The sequence below is a fragment of the Heterodontus francisci genome, chromosome 32 (genome assembly GCF_036365525.1).
Source record: "Heterodontus francisci isolate sHetFra1 chromosome 32, sHetFra1.hap1, whole genome shotgun sequence".
NCBI classification, from domain to species: Eukaryota; Metazoa; Chordata; class Chondrichthyes; order Heterodontiformes; family Heterodontidae; genus Heterodontus; species Heterodontus francisci.
Window position 1 is genome coordinate 17,361,054 of NC_090402.1, and position 16,467 is coordinate 17,377,520.

General features: G+C 41.1%; 1 protein-coding gene across 8 annotated transcripts in view; it reads right to left on the reverse strand.

Annotated features, from left to right (window-relative positions):
- The window catches only part of cntrl (centriolin), a 162,990-nt gene that overhangs the window by 45,424 nt on the left and 101,099 nt on the right, over positions 1-16,467 (reverse strand). For all 8 annotated transcript variants that reach the window (XM_068012358.1, XM_068012354.1, XM_068012356.1 and 5 more), the window contains exons 22-28: positions 14,743-14,885; positions 11,607-11,802; positions 9,666-9,973; positions 9,232-9,431; positions 7,063-7,255; positions 2,101-2,231; positions 1,172-1,312 (exon numbers count right to left, since the gene is read on the reverse strand). In XM_068012358.1, the coding sequence (XP_067868459.1) occupies positions 1,172-1,312; positions 2,101-2,231; positions 7,063-7,255; positions 9,232-9,431; positions 9,666-9,973; positions 11,607-11,802; positions 14,743-14,885 (1,312 nt within the window). The remainder of the gene's footprint in view (positions 1-1,171; positions 1,313-2,100; positions 2,232-7,062; positions 7,256-9,231; positions 9,432-9,665; positions 9,974-11,606; positions 11,803-14,742; positions 14,886-16,467) is intronic.

Consider the following 16,467-nt stretch of genomic DNA (forward strand, 5'->3'; position numbering starts at 1 on the left):
TGCCCCTTTCCCCCACCCTCCCAAAACACTTATTGTTGATTTGACCTCTTCCCCCCCCACAATTGTACACAGTGCAAAGGTCACCCCTACCCCACCCCCCCAACTAGAAATGCAGATTTGACCACATCGCCCCGCCGCCAACCCCCCACTGCCAACTACACTAAAAATCCTAAGATCCCCCCTTTCCCACCTCGGTGGCACCAGCTTTCCCTGGGAAAGTGAAGGCATGAGAGTGCCGGCCGCCCCACGGAAGATCCTGGGCTGCCTGTAAGATCGCGGGGAATTTGATTTAAATGTATGCATTTCCTTTATTTAAATAATTAAAGTTTGGTTCCCTCACCAAGCGGCAGGGGTGGTGAGGGGGAGGGGGGTGGGCACGGGGCCACCATTGAGCCTCGTCGTTGCCGGGAAGATTGGGCCCAGCAATCCCAGCGTCAGACTCCTTGGCGGTCCACTGCTGGTACAATCTTCCGCCTCCCGGCGCCATGGAGCTCGATGTTGGGAGCTCAACAAAATCCAGCCCTTTAAATCTAACACAATATTCAACCATTACAGGCACATTCTCTAAACACCTTACAAAGACGTCATTAACACATTTCCTTCTTTCTTACAGGAGAAGGTCATGCACACTTTCAACAGGAGGTTGCCACCAGGAGACTGAAGCTGCCTTCACACCCTGTTGCCTGTGGGAGAAAATGGGCTAGCTATCATGTCCAGGAGAAAGTCATGGCTGTGGCGTGCGGCAATGCTGGAGGAGGCATAACACAAAATCTCTTCACATCCTTACCTTTTTTCCCTTCTTCGTTCTATCTCGCCCTACACAATACGCATGACAAACAGTAGCTTCATTAGTCAGCCCTGCACATTAAAAGCTAACCTTTCTTCCTCTCTTCCACATGTACTTTAGAGGGTAGATTAGAGGAGAGGTCTTCTCGTGCTGAATCACCACTACTAGGCAGGAGCTAAGGTCTGGGGATAGGATGCCACAGGTGCCAGCTCACTGGAGGGTGAAATCACAAAGCTCTGCTGCAGACGACTCAGGTGCAGACTTCAAGGGTCAGGCTACTGAAAAAGGCTGTTGGGCATACTACAATATTGACCTCGAATAGAACTCAATTTCAAAACTGATGGAGAAAATGGATTGTGTTAAACAGTTACTCTATCCACTTACCCATCTGTCATGTTTTCCTTTTTCTGGGTAAGTACCTGGTATTCTGAATCCTTTTTGGACACCGCTTTGCTAATTTCTTTCAAAATACACTCCTCTTCAGCCTTGTGTTGCTCAAGGTCTTTCAAGTTAGTCTTCATTAGTCTATGAGAAAAGTCACTGTTTTATTACTGCAAATGTATTAGTTCGAAGTGAAACCTAATGAAGAATCAAATATTTTTCACACAGTGACAATTTCCAATACTACTAGAATAGGCCAAATTTGACTAAAAATGGCATCTATATTGCATGCATGATGTTCCTTGGCTCTTTGAAAAGTACAATCAAGGCATTTTCAGTTCTGACATATTCAATAATAATGGTCTCTTAAAGATAGAGGACTAGAATAGTGACTGGAATTTCCTGAGATATCAATTAGGACAGTCAATAGCAGTGCGGGGAACATTAGTTCTGCTCGAGTGCCTCAACTGTACATTTATGAAAATGGTCAGAAAATTAAAGATTTCAAAGGAATCTAAATGGCGTTAGAGGGTGTGGTATTCTGTTCATATAGTATGCTTTTAATTCACTATGAAAAAAATACTTGTAGAACCCTGCATTCCATCATTCTGGGTATAGTGTATTAAATACACAAAAATGCTGCATTATCTAGCAATATGAATCCAACAAAATGCTTTTAAGTCATTTGGCTGACTATTTGGCAATCAGAAACGAAATGCTCAAACTGAATCTTCCCAAATGTTTTAGACGCCAGAACGATTAAATTGACTTCTCCTGCATTTAATGGCTAAAGTGAATGATCCAGCCAGGCTCTACGCTGGAAAAAGGGAACTTTTGGCACATAAAATTATTCACTACTGCTTGAGTAGCTCATGTAACCAGCTTAAATTATTAAAAACTTGCTCAGTATGGCTTGGAATTTTGTTCAGTACCTGAGTTGCTGGTCAGCCTCAAGTAATTTAACTGCAGTCTCCTGTGCTCTTTGCTCCAGCTCTTCTGCATCTTTCTCAGTGTCTACCAAGTGTTTCCTGGCATCATCGTACCACTGGACAGTTTCTTTTGTCTGCCAGAATGATAAATCACATTTAAAAAACCTGTAAAAAACACTTTGTAAACAGTGGTAAAGCTTTAATAGTCAGATTCTCAACAATTTGATTTAGATGTTTAAAGGCAAAGATATAACTTATTGAGTTGAGGCCAAAGTAGTTTACAAGCGAAACAAAATAAACTGTGCATATATAACCATTTACATTAAATAGAGCAGCACAAAAACAGGCTATTTTGGTCCAACAGTTCTATGCCAGCGCGTATGCTCCATAATGTCTGCTAACAAGGCTTCAATACTAGAGTTTTATGGTTGATAATAGTATCAGTATTTAAAAAAAAATTGAAATAGATACACTAAATGTATTAAATGTGATTAAATCCAAGATTAATCAAGATTAAAATTATTTGTGAGATTAATCACAATTGATTTTTTTTTTTTTAAAGTCGCTCATCAACCTTAATCCTAGTCAGTTTCAAAGTAAACTTAATTTCCTTTTGTTTTCGGCGGAGACCGGGGGGCTGCTGAGTAAGTAAAACCCTATATATTTGGGCCGTTTAAAATTATTTGCCTTTCATTGCAGCAGCTTATTCGGGAGCAGAGAGTGCGAGCGAGTGATCAGCTGGGAAGGTCAGTTTCAAAGTAAACTTAATTTCCTTTTGTTTTCGGCGGAGACCAGGGGGCTGCTGGGTAAGTAAAACCCTATATATTTGGGCCGTTTCTGAGGAGGTCAGTGGACAGTAAGGAGGTAGTAACGAAAGCCTGTAAGGAACTAGATAATGAAGTCAGCGTGACTAAGGGGAAGAGTAGGCAGGGAGCAGATGATGAACGCAAAGGGAGTGGTGGTCTGAGGTGCATTTGTTTTAATGCAAGAAGTGTAGTAGGTAAGGCAGATGAACTTAGGGCTCGGATTAGTACCTGGGAGTATGATGTTATTGCTATTACTGAGACTTGGTTGAGGGAAGGGCATGATTGGCAACTAAATATCTCAGGATATCGATGCTTCAGGCGGGATAGAGAGGGAGGTAAAAGGGGTGGAGGAGTTGCATTACTGGTCAAAGAGGATATCACAGCTGTGCTGAAAGGAGGGCACTTTGGAGGACTCGAGCAGTGAGGCAATATGGGCAGAACTCAGAAATAGGAAGGGTGCGGTAACAATGTTGGGGCTGTACTACAGGCCTCCCAACAGCGAGCGTGAGATAGAGGTACAAATATGTAAACAGGTTATGGAAAGATGTAGGAGCAACAGGGTGGTGGTGATAGGAGATTTTAATTTTCCCAACATTGACTGGGATTCACTTAGTGTTAGAGGTCCAGATGGAGCAGAATTTGTCAGGAGCATCCAGGAGGGTTTTCTAGAGCAGTATGTAAATAGTACAACTCGGGAAGGGGCCATACTGGACCTGGTGTTGGGGAATGAGCCCGGCGAGGTGGCTGAAGTTTCAGTAGGGGACTACTTTGGGAATAGTGATCACAATTCCGTAAGCTTTAAAATACTCATGGACAAAGACGAGAGTGGTCCTAAAGGAAGAGTGCTAAATTGGGGGAAGGCCAACTATACCAAAATTCGGCAGGAGCTGGGGAATGTAGATTGGGAGCAGCTGTTTGACGGTAAATCCACATTTGATATGTGGGAGGCTTTTAAAGAGAGGTAGATTAGCGTGCAGGAGAGACATGTTCCTGTGAAAATGAGGGATAGAAATGGCAAGATTAGGGAACCATGGATGACAGGTGAAATTGTGAGACTAGCTAAGAGGAAAAAGGAAGCATACATAAGGTCTAGGTGGCTGAAGAAAGACGAAGCTTTGAAAGAATATCGGGAATGTAGGACCAATCTGAAACGAGGAATTAAGAGGGCTAAAAGGGGTCATGAAATATCTTTAGCAAACAGGGTTAAGGAAAATCCCAAAGCCTTTTATTCATATATTAGGAGCAAGAGGGTAACTAGAGAAAGGATTGGCCCACTCAAGGACAAAGGAGGAAAGTTATGCGTGGAGTCAGAGAAAATGGGTGAAATTCTAAACGAGTACTTTGCATCGGTATTCACCGAGGAGAGGGACATGAAGGATGTTGAGGTTAGGGACAGATGTTTGATTACTCTAGGTCAAGTCGGCATAAGGAGGGAGGAAGTGTTGGGTATTCTAAAAGGCATTAAGGTGGACAAGTCCCCAGGTCCGGATGGGATCTATCCCAGGTTACTGTGGGAAGCGAGAGAGGAAATAGCTGGGGCCTTAACAGATATCTTTGCAGCATCCTTAAACACGGGTGAGGTCCCGGAGGACTGGAGAATTGCTAATGTTGTCCCCTTGTTTAAGAAGGGTAGCAGGGATAATCCAGGTAATTATAGACCGGTGAGCCTGACGTCAGTGGGAGGGAAGCTGCTCGAGAAGTTACTGAGGGATAGGATCTATTCCCATTTGGAAGAAAATGGGCTTATCAGTGATAGGCAACATGGTTTTGTGCAGGGAAGGTCATGTCTTACCAACTTAATAGAATTCTTTGAGGAAGTGACAAAGTTGATTGATGAGGGAAGGGCTGTAGATGTCATATACATGGACTTCAGTAAGGCGTTTGATAAGGTTCCCCATGGTAGGCTGATGGAGAAAGTGAAGTCGCATGGGGTCCAGGGTGTACTAGCTAGATGGATAAAGAACTGGCTGGGCAACAGGAGACAGAGAGTAGCAGTGGAAGGGAGTTTCTCAAAATGGAGACGTGTGACCAGTGGTGTTCCACAGGGATCCGTGCTGGGACCACTGTTGTTTGTGATCTACATAAATGATTTGGAGGAAAGTATAGGTGGTCTGATTAGCAAGTTTGCAGACGACACTAAGATTGGTGGAGTAGCAGATAGTGAAGGGGACTGTCAGAGAATACAGCAGAATATAGATAGATTGGAGAGTTGGGCAGAGAAATGGCAGATGGAGTTCAATCCGGGCAAATGCGAGGTGATGCATTTTGGAAGATCCAATTCAAGAGTGAACTATACAGTAAATGGAAAAGTCCTGGGGAAAATTGATGTACAGAGAGATTTGGGTGTTCAGGTCCATTATTCCCTGAAGGTGGCAACGCAGGTCAATAGAGTGGTCAAGAAGGCATACGGCATGCTTTCCTTCATCGGACGGGGTATTGAGTACAAGAGTTGGCAGGTCATGTTACAGTTGTATAGGACTTTGGTTCGGCCACATTTGGAATACTGCGTGCAGTTCTGGTCGCCACATTACCAAAAGGATGTGGATGCTTTGGAGAGGGTGCAGAGGAGGTTCACCAGGATGTTGCCTGGTATGGAGGGCGCTAGCTATGAAGAGAGGTTGAGTAGATTAGGATTATTTTCATTAGAAAGACGGAGGTTGAGGGGGGACCTGATTGAGGTGTACAAAATCATGAGAGGTATAGACAGGTTGGATAGCAAGAAGCTTTTTCCCCCAGAGTGGGGGATTCAATTACTAGGGGTCACGAGTACAAAGTGAAAGGGGAAAAGTTTAGGGGGGATATGCGTGGAAAGTTCTTTATGCAGAGGGTGGTGGGTGCCTGAAACGCGTTGCCAGCGGAGGTGGGAGACGCGGGCATGATAGCGTCTTTTAAGATGTATCTAGACAGATACATGAATGGGCAGGAAGTAAAGAGATACAGACCCTTAGAAAATAGGCGTCATGTTTAGATAGAGGATCTGGATCGGCGCAGGCTTGGAGGGCCGAAGGGCCTGTTCCTGTGCTGTAATTTTCTTTGTTCTTTGTTCTTTTGTTCATTGTACACTAATACAGCTCCAACTCCCTCCATTGTGAGTACCTTCAAGGAGTTCATTTTACAAGTCTGTGCTTCCAGTGGGGAGCCTCATCAACTGACAAGTACATATTCAAAATCTGAATATGTGCTGTCCAAATTGGCATTGTGCCACACTATTGGCATAGACTTGTTCAGTTACTCCTGCCAATTTTTTAATTTTCATTAGGTTCATGGGACAAATATTCCATAGCATTAAAAGTAAACGTTTAGATTTCAATACTGTTAATAAATGAGACACATCAGAGATAAATTTTCTGATTAAGTGCTTGCAGCAGGAAACCCTGACCGCCACCATTGAATTTTTCAATATATAATAGCAGTGAGCAAGATTCTATACCAGCAGTGTGTACTCCTAAAATTACACCCATTGTCTTTTCTAGAACAGAGCATATTTTACACACCCCCTACCAACTGCAAGACTGCATTGCTCTCATCCAAAGCTCTACATGATATTGGATATTTCAACACCCATGACATTGCTTAGAAATGTGGATATTTCTCACAGTACAAGTCAAACCTGGGTTAAATCAAGCTGAAGTATTTTAACTTTCAATCAAGACGAAACATTAGATTTAACAAGGAAAAGATACGATGTAAATTATGTTTTTAAATTACAAACAGTAGGTTTCTAAATATAACAAAACTTTCAGAACCTGTAAATCCAATAACATATGCGTCAAGACATTGACTTCCTAATCCACATGATGCATTTTGGTCAGCATACTGTATCAACAGGTATACTGATCAACTACTAAGAGATCTCTTATCATAGTGCCAATGGTTGTGGCCCTGGAGAAAGCAAAACTATGTTAATGAAATGTATGTTGACCCCTTTATGTGAACTGTTTGTAAGCATTAGTGTAACTTGAATATAAATATTGCTGAAAACAGAGACATTTTGTCAAAGCTTTTCATCTTGCACTCTTACATTAGTATTCTTGTGATTTGTCCTGATAAGTGCAAGACAAAAAGCTTCGACAAAATGTCTCTGTTTTCAGCAATACTCAAGTTCTGTACTACCAAACGACTATTTGAAGAATATACTTAAAACTGTAAGCACACTTGCCTTTTCCCTTGTACTTTTGAGATCTGCCTCAGCCTCCATCAACAGCCTGTCTGCTTCCCGCAGCTCTGCCCTCCGTTTTGCGAGGGTTATCTCCAAACATTCAATTTCATCAATAACATCATCATGTCTCTTGAGGGATTTTTCCATCTCAAGTTCATTCATGAGTAGATCTATATGTCCATCTAAAAAGTCTCTGTAAAAAAAGTGACCGCAACTTTTTAAATGCAATGTAATTACTTCTCAATCAAATGCTCTTAATAAGAACTAATGTATACTTCATTACTTTGCTATTGCTGAATTTATCGTTCTGAATGAACTCATCCTGAATGAAAGCATGGGAATTACAGAAAATCAAAATGCATATACAACTTACCACATAGTAGCTCATATTCTGCAATATTATAATGCTGCAGCTCTCCATAGTCAACAATAATTCAAGAAATTAACTTGGCTAATGTCTCATTTTGATATTGGTCCAACAGACTCTGATACATGACATGACATTCACAATACAGGATTTTCAGGAGCAGTGTGCTCAGCTCAGGAATGTTACAACCTCGCTATTCAAAGCTCTGCCTTACTAATTTTAAAATAAATTTAGCACAGTGAAAACAAGTACATAATGCTATGATGAGAACAGCACATTTAAATCCATACAGGTAATGAATGACAGAGATGGCTCATGTGATATTTTCTTTAAAAACAATTGCAAGAACATAGTGATGAAATTTCTGCACAGGTTCCCCTGATCCCCACTGTAACTTTGGTGGACGATCCATGGAGACCCTAAAGAAATGGAATAAATGGTTTCTGTGGATAGTTTACAAAATTTACCGCAAGTGATCAGGAGAATACCTGTGGAAATCCAGCACCATAATGTTTAATATTTAAAATTAATTAAATTGTGCCATCTGTATTAAAGGAATTTCCCCTAATGGACCACTTTGAAGACTAATTTACACAATAGCCTCTGTATAATTCTGAAGACCTTGGCCCAGAAATTTAGTTACATCCAAAAATGGAGGCACAGGGGGCAGAACAGCACTGCCCCGATCACAGGGACCATGTGAAATGATTATGAGTCAGGCTATTCATTGGCTGAACTGAATATAACCTTCATATTGTATATTTAATCTCTTTAACCAGCCCTTCAACCTTACAATACAAAGCTAGGTGGGAATGTAAGCTGTGAGGAGGAGACAAAGAGGGCAAAGAGATATGGACAGGTTAAGTGAGTGGGCAACAAGGTAGCAGATGAAGTATAATCTTTGGTAGTAAGAATAGACAAGTAGAATATCTTTTGAAAAGCATGAAACTTTCAAATGTTCATGTTCAGAGAGACTTGGCTGTACTCTTAGAATAAACTCAAAGTTAGCCAGCAAGCAGTTAGAAAGACAAATGGCACGTTGGCCTTTATTGCAAGGGGATTGGAGTACAAGGATAAAGAAATCTTTCTACAATTGTTTGAGATTTGATGAGACCATACTGTGTGCAGTTTTGGTTTCCATATAAGGAAGGATATACTTGCCTTGGAGGTGGTACAGTGAAAGTTCACTAGAATTGGTTCCTGGAATGAGAAGGTTTTCCTACGATGACAGGCTGAGTAAATTGGGCCTATATTCTCTGGAGTTTAGAAGAATGAAAGGTGATCTCATTAAAACATACAAGATTCTGTAGGGGCTTGACAGGGTAGACAGAGGTTGTGTTCCCTGGCTGAGAAATCTAGAACACAGGCACACAATCTCAGGTCAATTATTTATTGAGATGAGGAGAAATTTCTTCACTTAGAGGGTTGTTAATTTTTGGAATTCTCTACCTTAGAGAGCTGTGGAAGCTCCAAGTTGAGTATACTCAAGGTTGAGACAGATTTTTGGCCTCTCGGGGAATCAATGGATGAAGGGAGCGGGCAGGAAAGTGGAGTTGAGGCAGAAGATTGGAGTCATGGTCATAATGAACGGCAGAGCAGGCTTGAGGGGCCGTATGATTTACTCTTGCTCCTATTTCTAATGCTCTTATGTTTGGGTATAATTTGAAACATTCTCAAAAATAATATTTTCCCATGAATCTTAAGAATCAATCCTATTATTTCTGATATGCTTGCCCAAAATGCAACAAATCTGAGGCGAATGCAGAGTGCTGGCGATATCTTCTGTAAATTAAGTTTCTTACTTTCGGTTGCTGCGCTTATGGGGTAATTCGTCAACTCCATGCTCCATCTCTTCTTTTCCATGCAATATTTCATGAATGCTGTGGCGAAGTTGTTCTATCTGCTCATGATATCTATCTAAAGATGGAGTTGTTCTCTGATCTTCACATTTATGGGACCTCAAATGTGCTATAATATCTTCTAATCTACTGACTTCATTCTCCTGAAAGACCAAAGACAATTCCAAATGCAAAATACAGTAGTGTATTGAAAGTAAAATTTTAAATGCGTTAAATATAGGTGAAGGAATGCCAATGATATTGCTACAAAGTTCTGCCTTTTATCTATCACATTATCAGAAAGATGTCTACACAAGGCTTTTAGTCTTTTGATCTGTATGGTTGAAAAACAGCTGTGGGAATGGTGTGCTACACAGTACAGGTGTCAGAATTCTTACCAGGTCATGGTGCTCCAGTACATTGCAGTGCAGAACACCAGCAGGAATAAGAGGGACAGTAAAGTTGGCAGGAGGAGGTCCATAAACAACTTGTGCTCCAGGTGGTGGAGGTCCATAGATAATTGTGCTTGAAGAGTCAGGTCCAACATTGGCTGGTGCTGGAGGTGGGGGTCCATATACCACTGTACCTTGTGGCACAGGAGTACCATCTGGGTACATGGTATAAATAACAGATCTGGGTGGGGCTGCAAATGGTTGTCTGGGCATGCCACTGTCATCACTCTCAGTCCCACTATCTTCACCATCACCTATAAATGACAAAAGACTTATCTTACAATCATAAAAAAAATTGATATAAAAGCACCTAATCTGTTATTTTCTTTATCAGGTATGTACCATCGACAAGAATCAAGAATTGTCCTCTTCAGTCACCAACAATCATGCCAACTACCAGAGATAAGCCTTCTCATGATCTTTGCCTGCAAAGAATCTATCATCTGCACCCATCACATATGATGAAACAAATTATTTGCTATAACAATGGAACAGTAACCTTCCTTTACAAATGTTTGGACATCTGGGGCTGGAGTTTCATTACGGAGGCGGGAAACAGGACGTGGGTCTGGTTTTGGGTCAGAAACCTGCCTCTGTTGGGAAACTGATTCAGGTTCAGATTTTCAAAAAGGCAAGCCCTTAATTGGTATGGAGACAGGTTTCCTGTCCATTTATAGTCAGTGGAGCCAGGAATGGAGGTGGATCAGATGAAGTGTAGGGCTCATTTAGGCACCTCACTCAGGTTACAGGTTGTCCTGAGGGAGAGATCTGCGGTTTGTGCCAAAGCCTTCCACTATACCAGAGGGAAGCTAGATGTCACAGGGGAGCTGGAGGCCTGGCACTAGGGGCAAGGTAGACCCTCGCTTCATTGATGCTGGCCTATAAATGCAAATTGCAGCCAGTGGAAGTTCAGTTTTGTGATCTTTTGCACTAGTTTTAAAAGTATTCCATTAGAAGCAGGCCCTGCCCATTAAATAGGTGAATTAAACACCATTGGGTATTTCTGCTTATTGCACTCATTTGCAGGCCTTCATGGAGATTCTAAAAATTAAGCTGGAAGTTTTGGCAACAAGGACACTAATAGGTATGTTTTGAAAGGTTTTGAATGTTGTTTGTTTAAATTGATTAAGCAAATCAATACCGTAACACAATGTAATTAGAAAATAGTTTTTTTAAAGTAATTTTCAGTAATTTAAAATGGAGTTATTCATTGGATTGGCACTGTGATTTAAAATGCTTGACAGAGTAGACACAGAAAGGTTGTTTCCCCTGGCTGGGGAATCTAGAACATGGGGGCACAGGCTCAGGTTAAAGGGTTGATCATTTAGAACGGAGATGAGGAGAAATTTCTTCAATCAGCGGTTTTGTGAATTTTTGGAATTCTCTATCCATGAGGGTTGTGGATGCTCCATCGTTGAGTATATTCAAGGCTGGGATGGACAGATTTTTGATTTCTCAAGGAATTAAGGGATATGAGGAGCAGATGAGAAAGTGGAGTTGAGACAGATCAGCCATAATCATATTGAATGGTGGAGCAGGCTTGAGGAGCCATATGGTCTACTCCTGCTCCTATTTCTTATGTTCCTTATAAACCCATTTTCAGCTGTACAAATCAAACTTTACCAAGTTGCCACTCAAATATATCAAGGATTTTGTTTTTAAAAGCAATTTTAAAAAATTGTTTCAAACATAGCCTGATTTCACTGGCTCATGACAGATTTTGCATTCAGCGATATGCAAATGAGTCTGAGCAGAAACTTGGGCGGGGAGGAGGAAACACTTCTCAAAACTGACACAATTTGTGCCGGAATCGACAATTGTAACCAAAACTGAAACTCCAGACCCTTAAATCAATAGAGCGTTCCTTTCATCTCCCATGTTCCATACCTGTTTGGGTACGGGTCTTGTGTGAGGAACGTCTGATTGGTGAGTAAACCCAATAGCCTTGAGGAACTGGTGGTGCATATTCCTCCTTGCCTCTGCTTTTAGGAATTGATTCCTGACCTGGAGACAGTGGATCCTGATACTGAGAGCTGAATCCAGAGTCTTTTGTGTGACTATTTTGGGACAGCAGGCTTGATGGCTAAAATATAAAGGAGGGAAGAAAACTCAATTCAGTAGCACCACTGAAATATTGGATCGGTTACATTCCAGATCCATGTACAGAATTTAATTTATCTACATAAACTGGCAGTCCCAGAAAAATCAATGATGTTTTGTAAATCGCTGAGCTTCTCATTGTCAATTCAGCACTAAATACCATTAAAGGATTAATCTGATCTTAAAGTCATGAAAATCAATATGGAACTGTAAAGAACACATACATTTTTTGGTTAGTTGTACAACTGCGTCTCAGATTTTGGGCATGGTAATTTGCTCATTTGTAGCCAGTGATGAGGTGACACCCAGAGGGTGGTTGGAATCTGGAACGCATTGCCTGAAGAGGTGGTAGAGGCAGGAACCCTCACAACATTTAAGAAGTATTTAGATGAGCACTTGAAACGCCATAGCATACAAGGCTACGGGCCAAGTGCTGGAAAATGGGATTAGAATAGGTAGGTGCTTGATGGCTGGCACAGACACGATGGGCCAAAGGGCCTATTTCTGTGCTGTATAACTCTATGACATGACTGTAGTCACATATAAAGCTATAAGAGCCTGGATTCTGCAGTTAGAGATAAAGTGACAGCACTTTGCCACTGACCTCAAAGAAAGCTGCCACAAAGATATTTGTGGTGTGGATTTCACCTTTCCCAATGTTAATTTTACTCTGGCACCCACTATATGGGATCTCGGGCTTCCAGCAACAGTGATGTCAACAAGCAGGCTAAATATCCAGCCACAGTAAAGAATTCTCAGACAGCAAACAAGGACATAAAAAGCACTGATTATCCTTCACATTTTAATCATTTTTACAGAAAGTGAAATAAAGATGGGGACAAACACATGGGATCAAGGTAGAAGCTGAAATATCAAACAAACTTTTAAAAATTTATAATTTATATTTATAATTTTTATCATAATGGAGCAATTTGACATTCCACAAATATAAAAAATTTTTCGGGACCAGAGAGGTTGTTCAGCAGTAATTATGACTTAATATGCCATTGAAAACCCAGTTAAACCTCATTTAACAAGGCGTACCTTTTTCAAGGGTTTTTATAGTGAGATTAATAGCGTAAAGCATAGAACCATAGAAAGAATACGGCACAGAAGGAGGCCATTCAGCCTGTTGTGTCCGTGCCGGTTGAAAAAACTAGCTGCCCAATCTAATCCCACCTTCCAGCACCTGGTCCATCGCCTTGCAGCACTTCACGTACCTGTCCAGGTACCGGTTAAAAGAACTGAGGGTTTCTGCCTCCACCACCGTTCCTGGCAGTGAATTCCAGACACCGACCACCCTCTGGGTGAAAACGTTTTCCTCATGTCCCCTCTAATCCTTCTACCAATCACCTTAAATCTGTGCCCTCTGGTAATTGACCGCTCTGCTGGGGGAAACAGCTCCTTCCTGTCGACTCCATCTAAGTCCCTAATAATTTTGTACACCTCTATTAAGTCACCCCTCAGCCTCCTCTATTCGAAGGAAAACAACCCTAGCTTATCCAATCTTTCCTCATAGCTGCAACTTTCAAGCTCTGGCAACATTCTTGAAAATCTCCTCTGTATTCTCTCCAGAGCAATTATGTCCTTTCTGTAATGTGGTGACCAGAACTGTATGCAATCCTCCATCTGCGGCCTAACCAGCATTTTATACAATTCCAGCATTTCATCCCTGCTTTTGAATTCTATACCTCGGCCAATAAAGGAAAGCATTCCCTATGCCTTCTTCACCACTCTATCTATCTGTCCTGCTACCTTCAGGGACCTGTGGACATGCATTCCAAGGTCTCTCACTTCTTCTACCCCTCCCAATATCCTCCCGCTTATTGTGTATTCTCTCGCTTTATTTGCCCTCCCCAAATGCATTACCTCACACTTATCTGGATTGAATTCCATTTGCCACTTTTCCGCCCACTCAACCAAACCATTGATATCTTTCTGCAGTCTATGGGCTATCCTCTTCACTATCAACTACACGGACAATTTTTGTGTCATCAGCAAATTTCCCAATCTTGCCTCCCACATTTAAATCCAAATCATTAATATATACCACAAACAGCAAGGGACCCAACATGGAGCCCTGTAGAACGCCACTGGAAACAGCTTTCCAAACACAAAAACATCCGTCGACTACTACCCTTATTTCCTGGCCCTGAGCCAATTCTGGATCCAACCTGCACCATTCCCCTGTACCCCATGGGCTTTCATTTTGCTGACCAGTCTGCCATGTGGGACCTTGTCAAATGCCTTACTAAAATCGATGTAGACGACATCTACTGCACTACCCTCATCAATCCTTCTTGCTACTTCCTCAAAAAACTCAATTAAATTAATAAGACATGACATTCCCTTAACAAATCCATGCTGACTATCCCTAATTAATCCGTGCCTTTCTAAGTGGCAGTTTATCCTGTCCCTCAGAATAGATTCTAACAATTCACCCACCACTAAGTATAAATTGCCATTAAATCAGTGATTTATAGATGAATTCCATCTGCCGAGGACATCAACAGTACACCCCATGGAGGACTGTAGAATAAATGACACCAACTTCTGATTTCCCCATTTAACCGTGCATGAGGTAGCCAGAAATCAGTTTCACAGTTTAATGGCAGCTGATAGTTTCTCCGTCACTACAACTGCAAAATCCAGGCCAAGACCTTACATATGACTGCAGTCACATATATATATATATAGATATTTAAAAAGCTATAATAACTTACAATGTGAGATTTTCATACCCTATACCCGGAATACATAGTTTTCGACTTTCAAAATGGAGAACAGTCTCTAGATCATATGGAGTAAGCAGGAAGGCCAGAAAATGGAGGCCCCATCCTGCTCACTGATACAGCACATACTAAAATCATGAAAAATTCACTGTGACAAGCAAAAAGCTTTGATAGATTAGCATATTTCTTACTTTTGGTGAAGATGGCACAAAATACCAGTATCCCCTTCTATTAAATGGATCAGTCATACTGGTAATGTAGTCACTCTGATTGCCAAGGGCAATTCTGAGAGCAGCAATTTCATTCATCAAATCTTCCATCTCACCTAAATTACCTGAAAGACAAGTAAAAACACCTACAGGTAGCAGCTTTTTAAAAATTATTCATTTGTGGGATGTTGGTATCATTGCAAAGCCAGTATTCTCTACCCATCTCTAATTGGGAAGTTAACAGTTAAGAGTCAAGTGCATTGTTGTAGATCTGGAGTCACATATAGGCCAGACCAGATGAGTCGACACATTTCTTTCCCTAAAGGTCACTAGTGAAACAGATGAGATTTTATGACAATTCGGTGGTTTCATGATCACCATTACAGATCCTAGCTTTTTATTCCAGATTTATTTAGTTAACTGAATTTAAATTTCCCAGCTGTTGTGGTGGGATTTGAACTCTTTCACTGGATCATTGATCCGGTCTCTGGATTACTCGTCCAGTAAAACAACCACTATGCTACTGTGCCTGCTGAACCTCTTTTTTTTAAATTCATTCTTGGGATGTGAGCATTGCTGGCAAGGCCAGCATTTATTGCCCATCTCTAATTGCTCTTGAGAAGGTGGTGGTGCAGTCCATGTGCTGTAGACACACCCACGGTGCTGTTAGGGAGGGAGTTCCAGGAGTTTGACCCAGTGTACTGAAAGGAACTATATCCTTTTGGCTGAGGGAGTTGTGTGGTTTGGGAGACCTGTGTTCAAGAGAAGGAAAGTATAGCAATTTTTTATCCAAAAAATGAGCTGTATTCAATTACTTACAGACAATAATTTGACAAATTATTACATAGTAGTGCAGTCAAATGACTAATCAATAACGATATTAAAAACATTGAATAAGTGAATAAATGACAGCAATGCAATGTATTTTGATGGACAAAAACACAATTCTTTCTAGTTTACCAACATGTAATAAAGTTCAGTTAATAACAGATCTGTACATAACTGTAGTGAATCCCCACCATGAACTATTATCTATCATACCATTTCTACACCCTTAAGCCATGCCTGACTAATCAGGAGTAATGTTTAGTGGTTCAAGATGATGTTGTCAGAACACTGAGACTGGCAGGAACTTACACCATGAATACAGTAAGCAGCACATCCTTTATGCTGTATAACTAGGCAACAAATCATAGAAAGTTTAAGGCACAGGAAGAGGTAAATGCAAGGTCATTTTGTCATTCTGTAAACACTGCACATGCGAAGGCTTTGGACTTGAACAGTTGTTTTATAGCTCATTTCACTGGACAATGCTGTTTCTATTGCATAAATTGAAATTTTAATTGAAGCTGTTTAAATAAATACAGGAAAGCTAAATATATCGTACTGGTAGGAAGAGGCTTTGCTGTACATTATCAACTGGTCACCCAGGCATAATGCTGGTGTTGTGGATCAGACCCCCTTAACTATGGAAAGTATAAAATGGGCAGTTTCTATAATGGGTCATGATCATCCAGTTCTATACCAGGCAGCAAGTTGAAAATTTACCCCTCTAAAACTAAATTCATAAAGTTGTGCAAACTGACTCACAATGGCTAGAAATGACAGTTAGCAACCTAAATTGTTTTAATCCTTAACCATAAAAAGAGTTCAAGGAAGTCTCATGTGAAAAGAATTCTTGATAATTACTTTATGGCAGATGGAGCA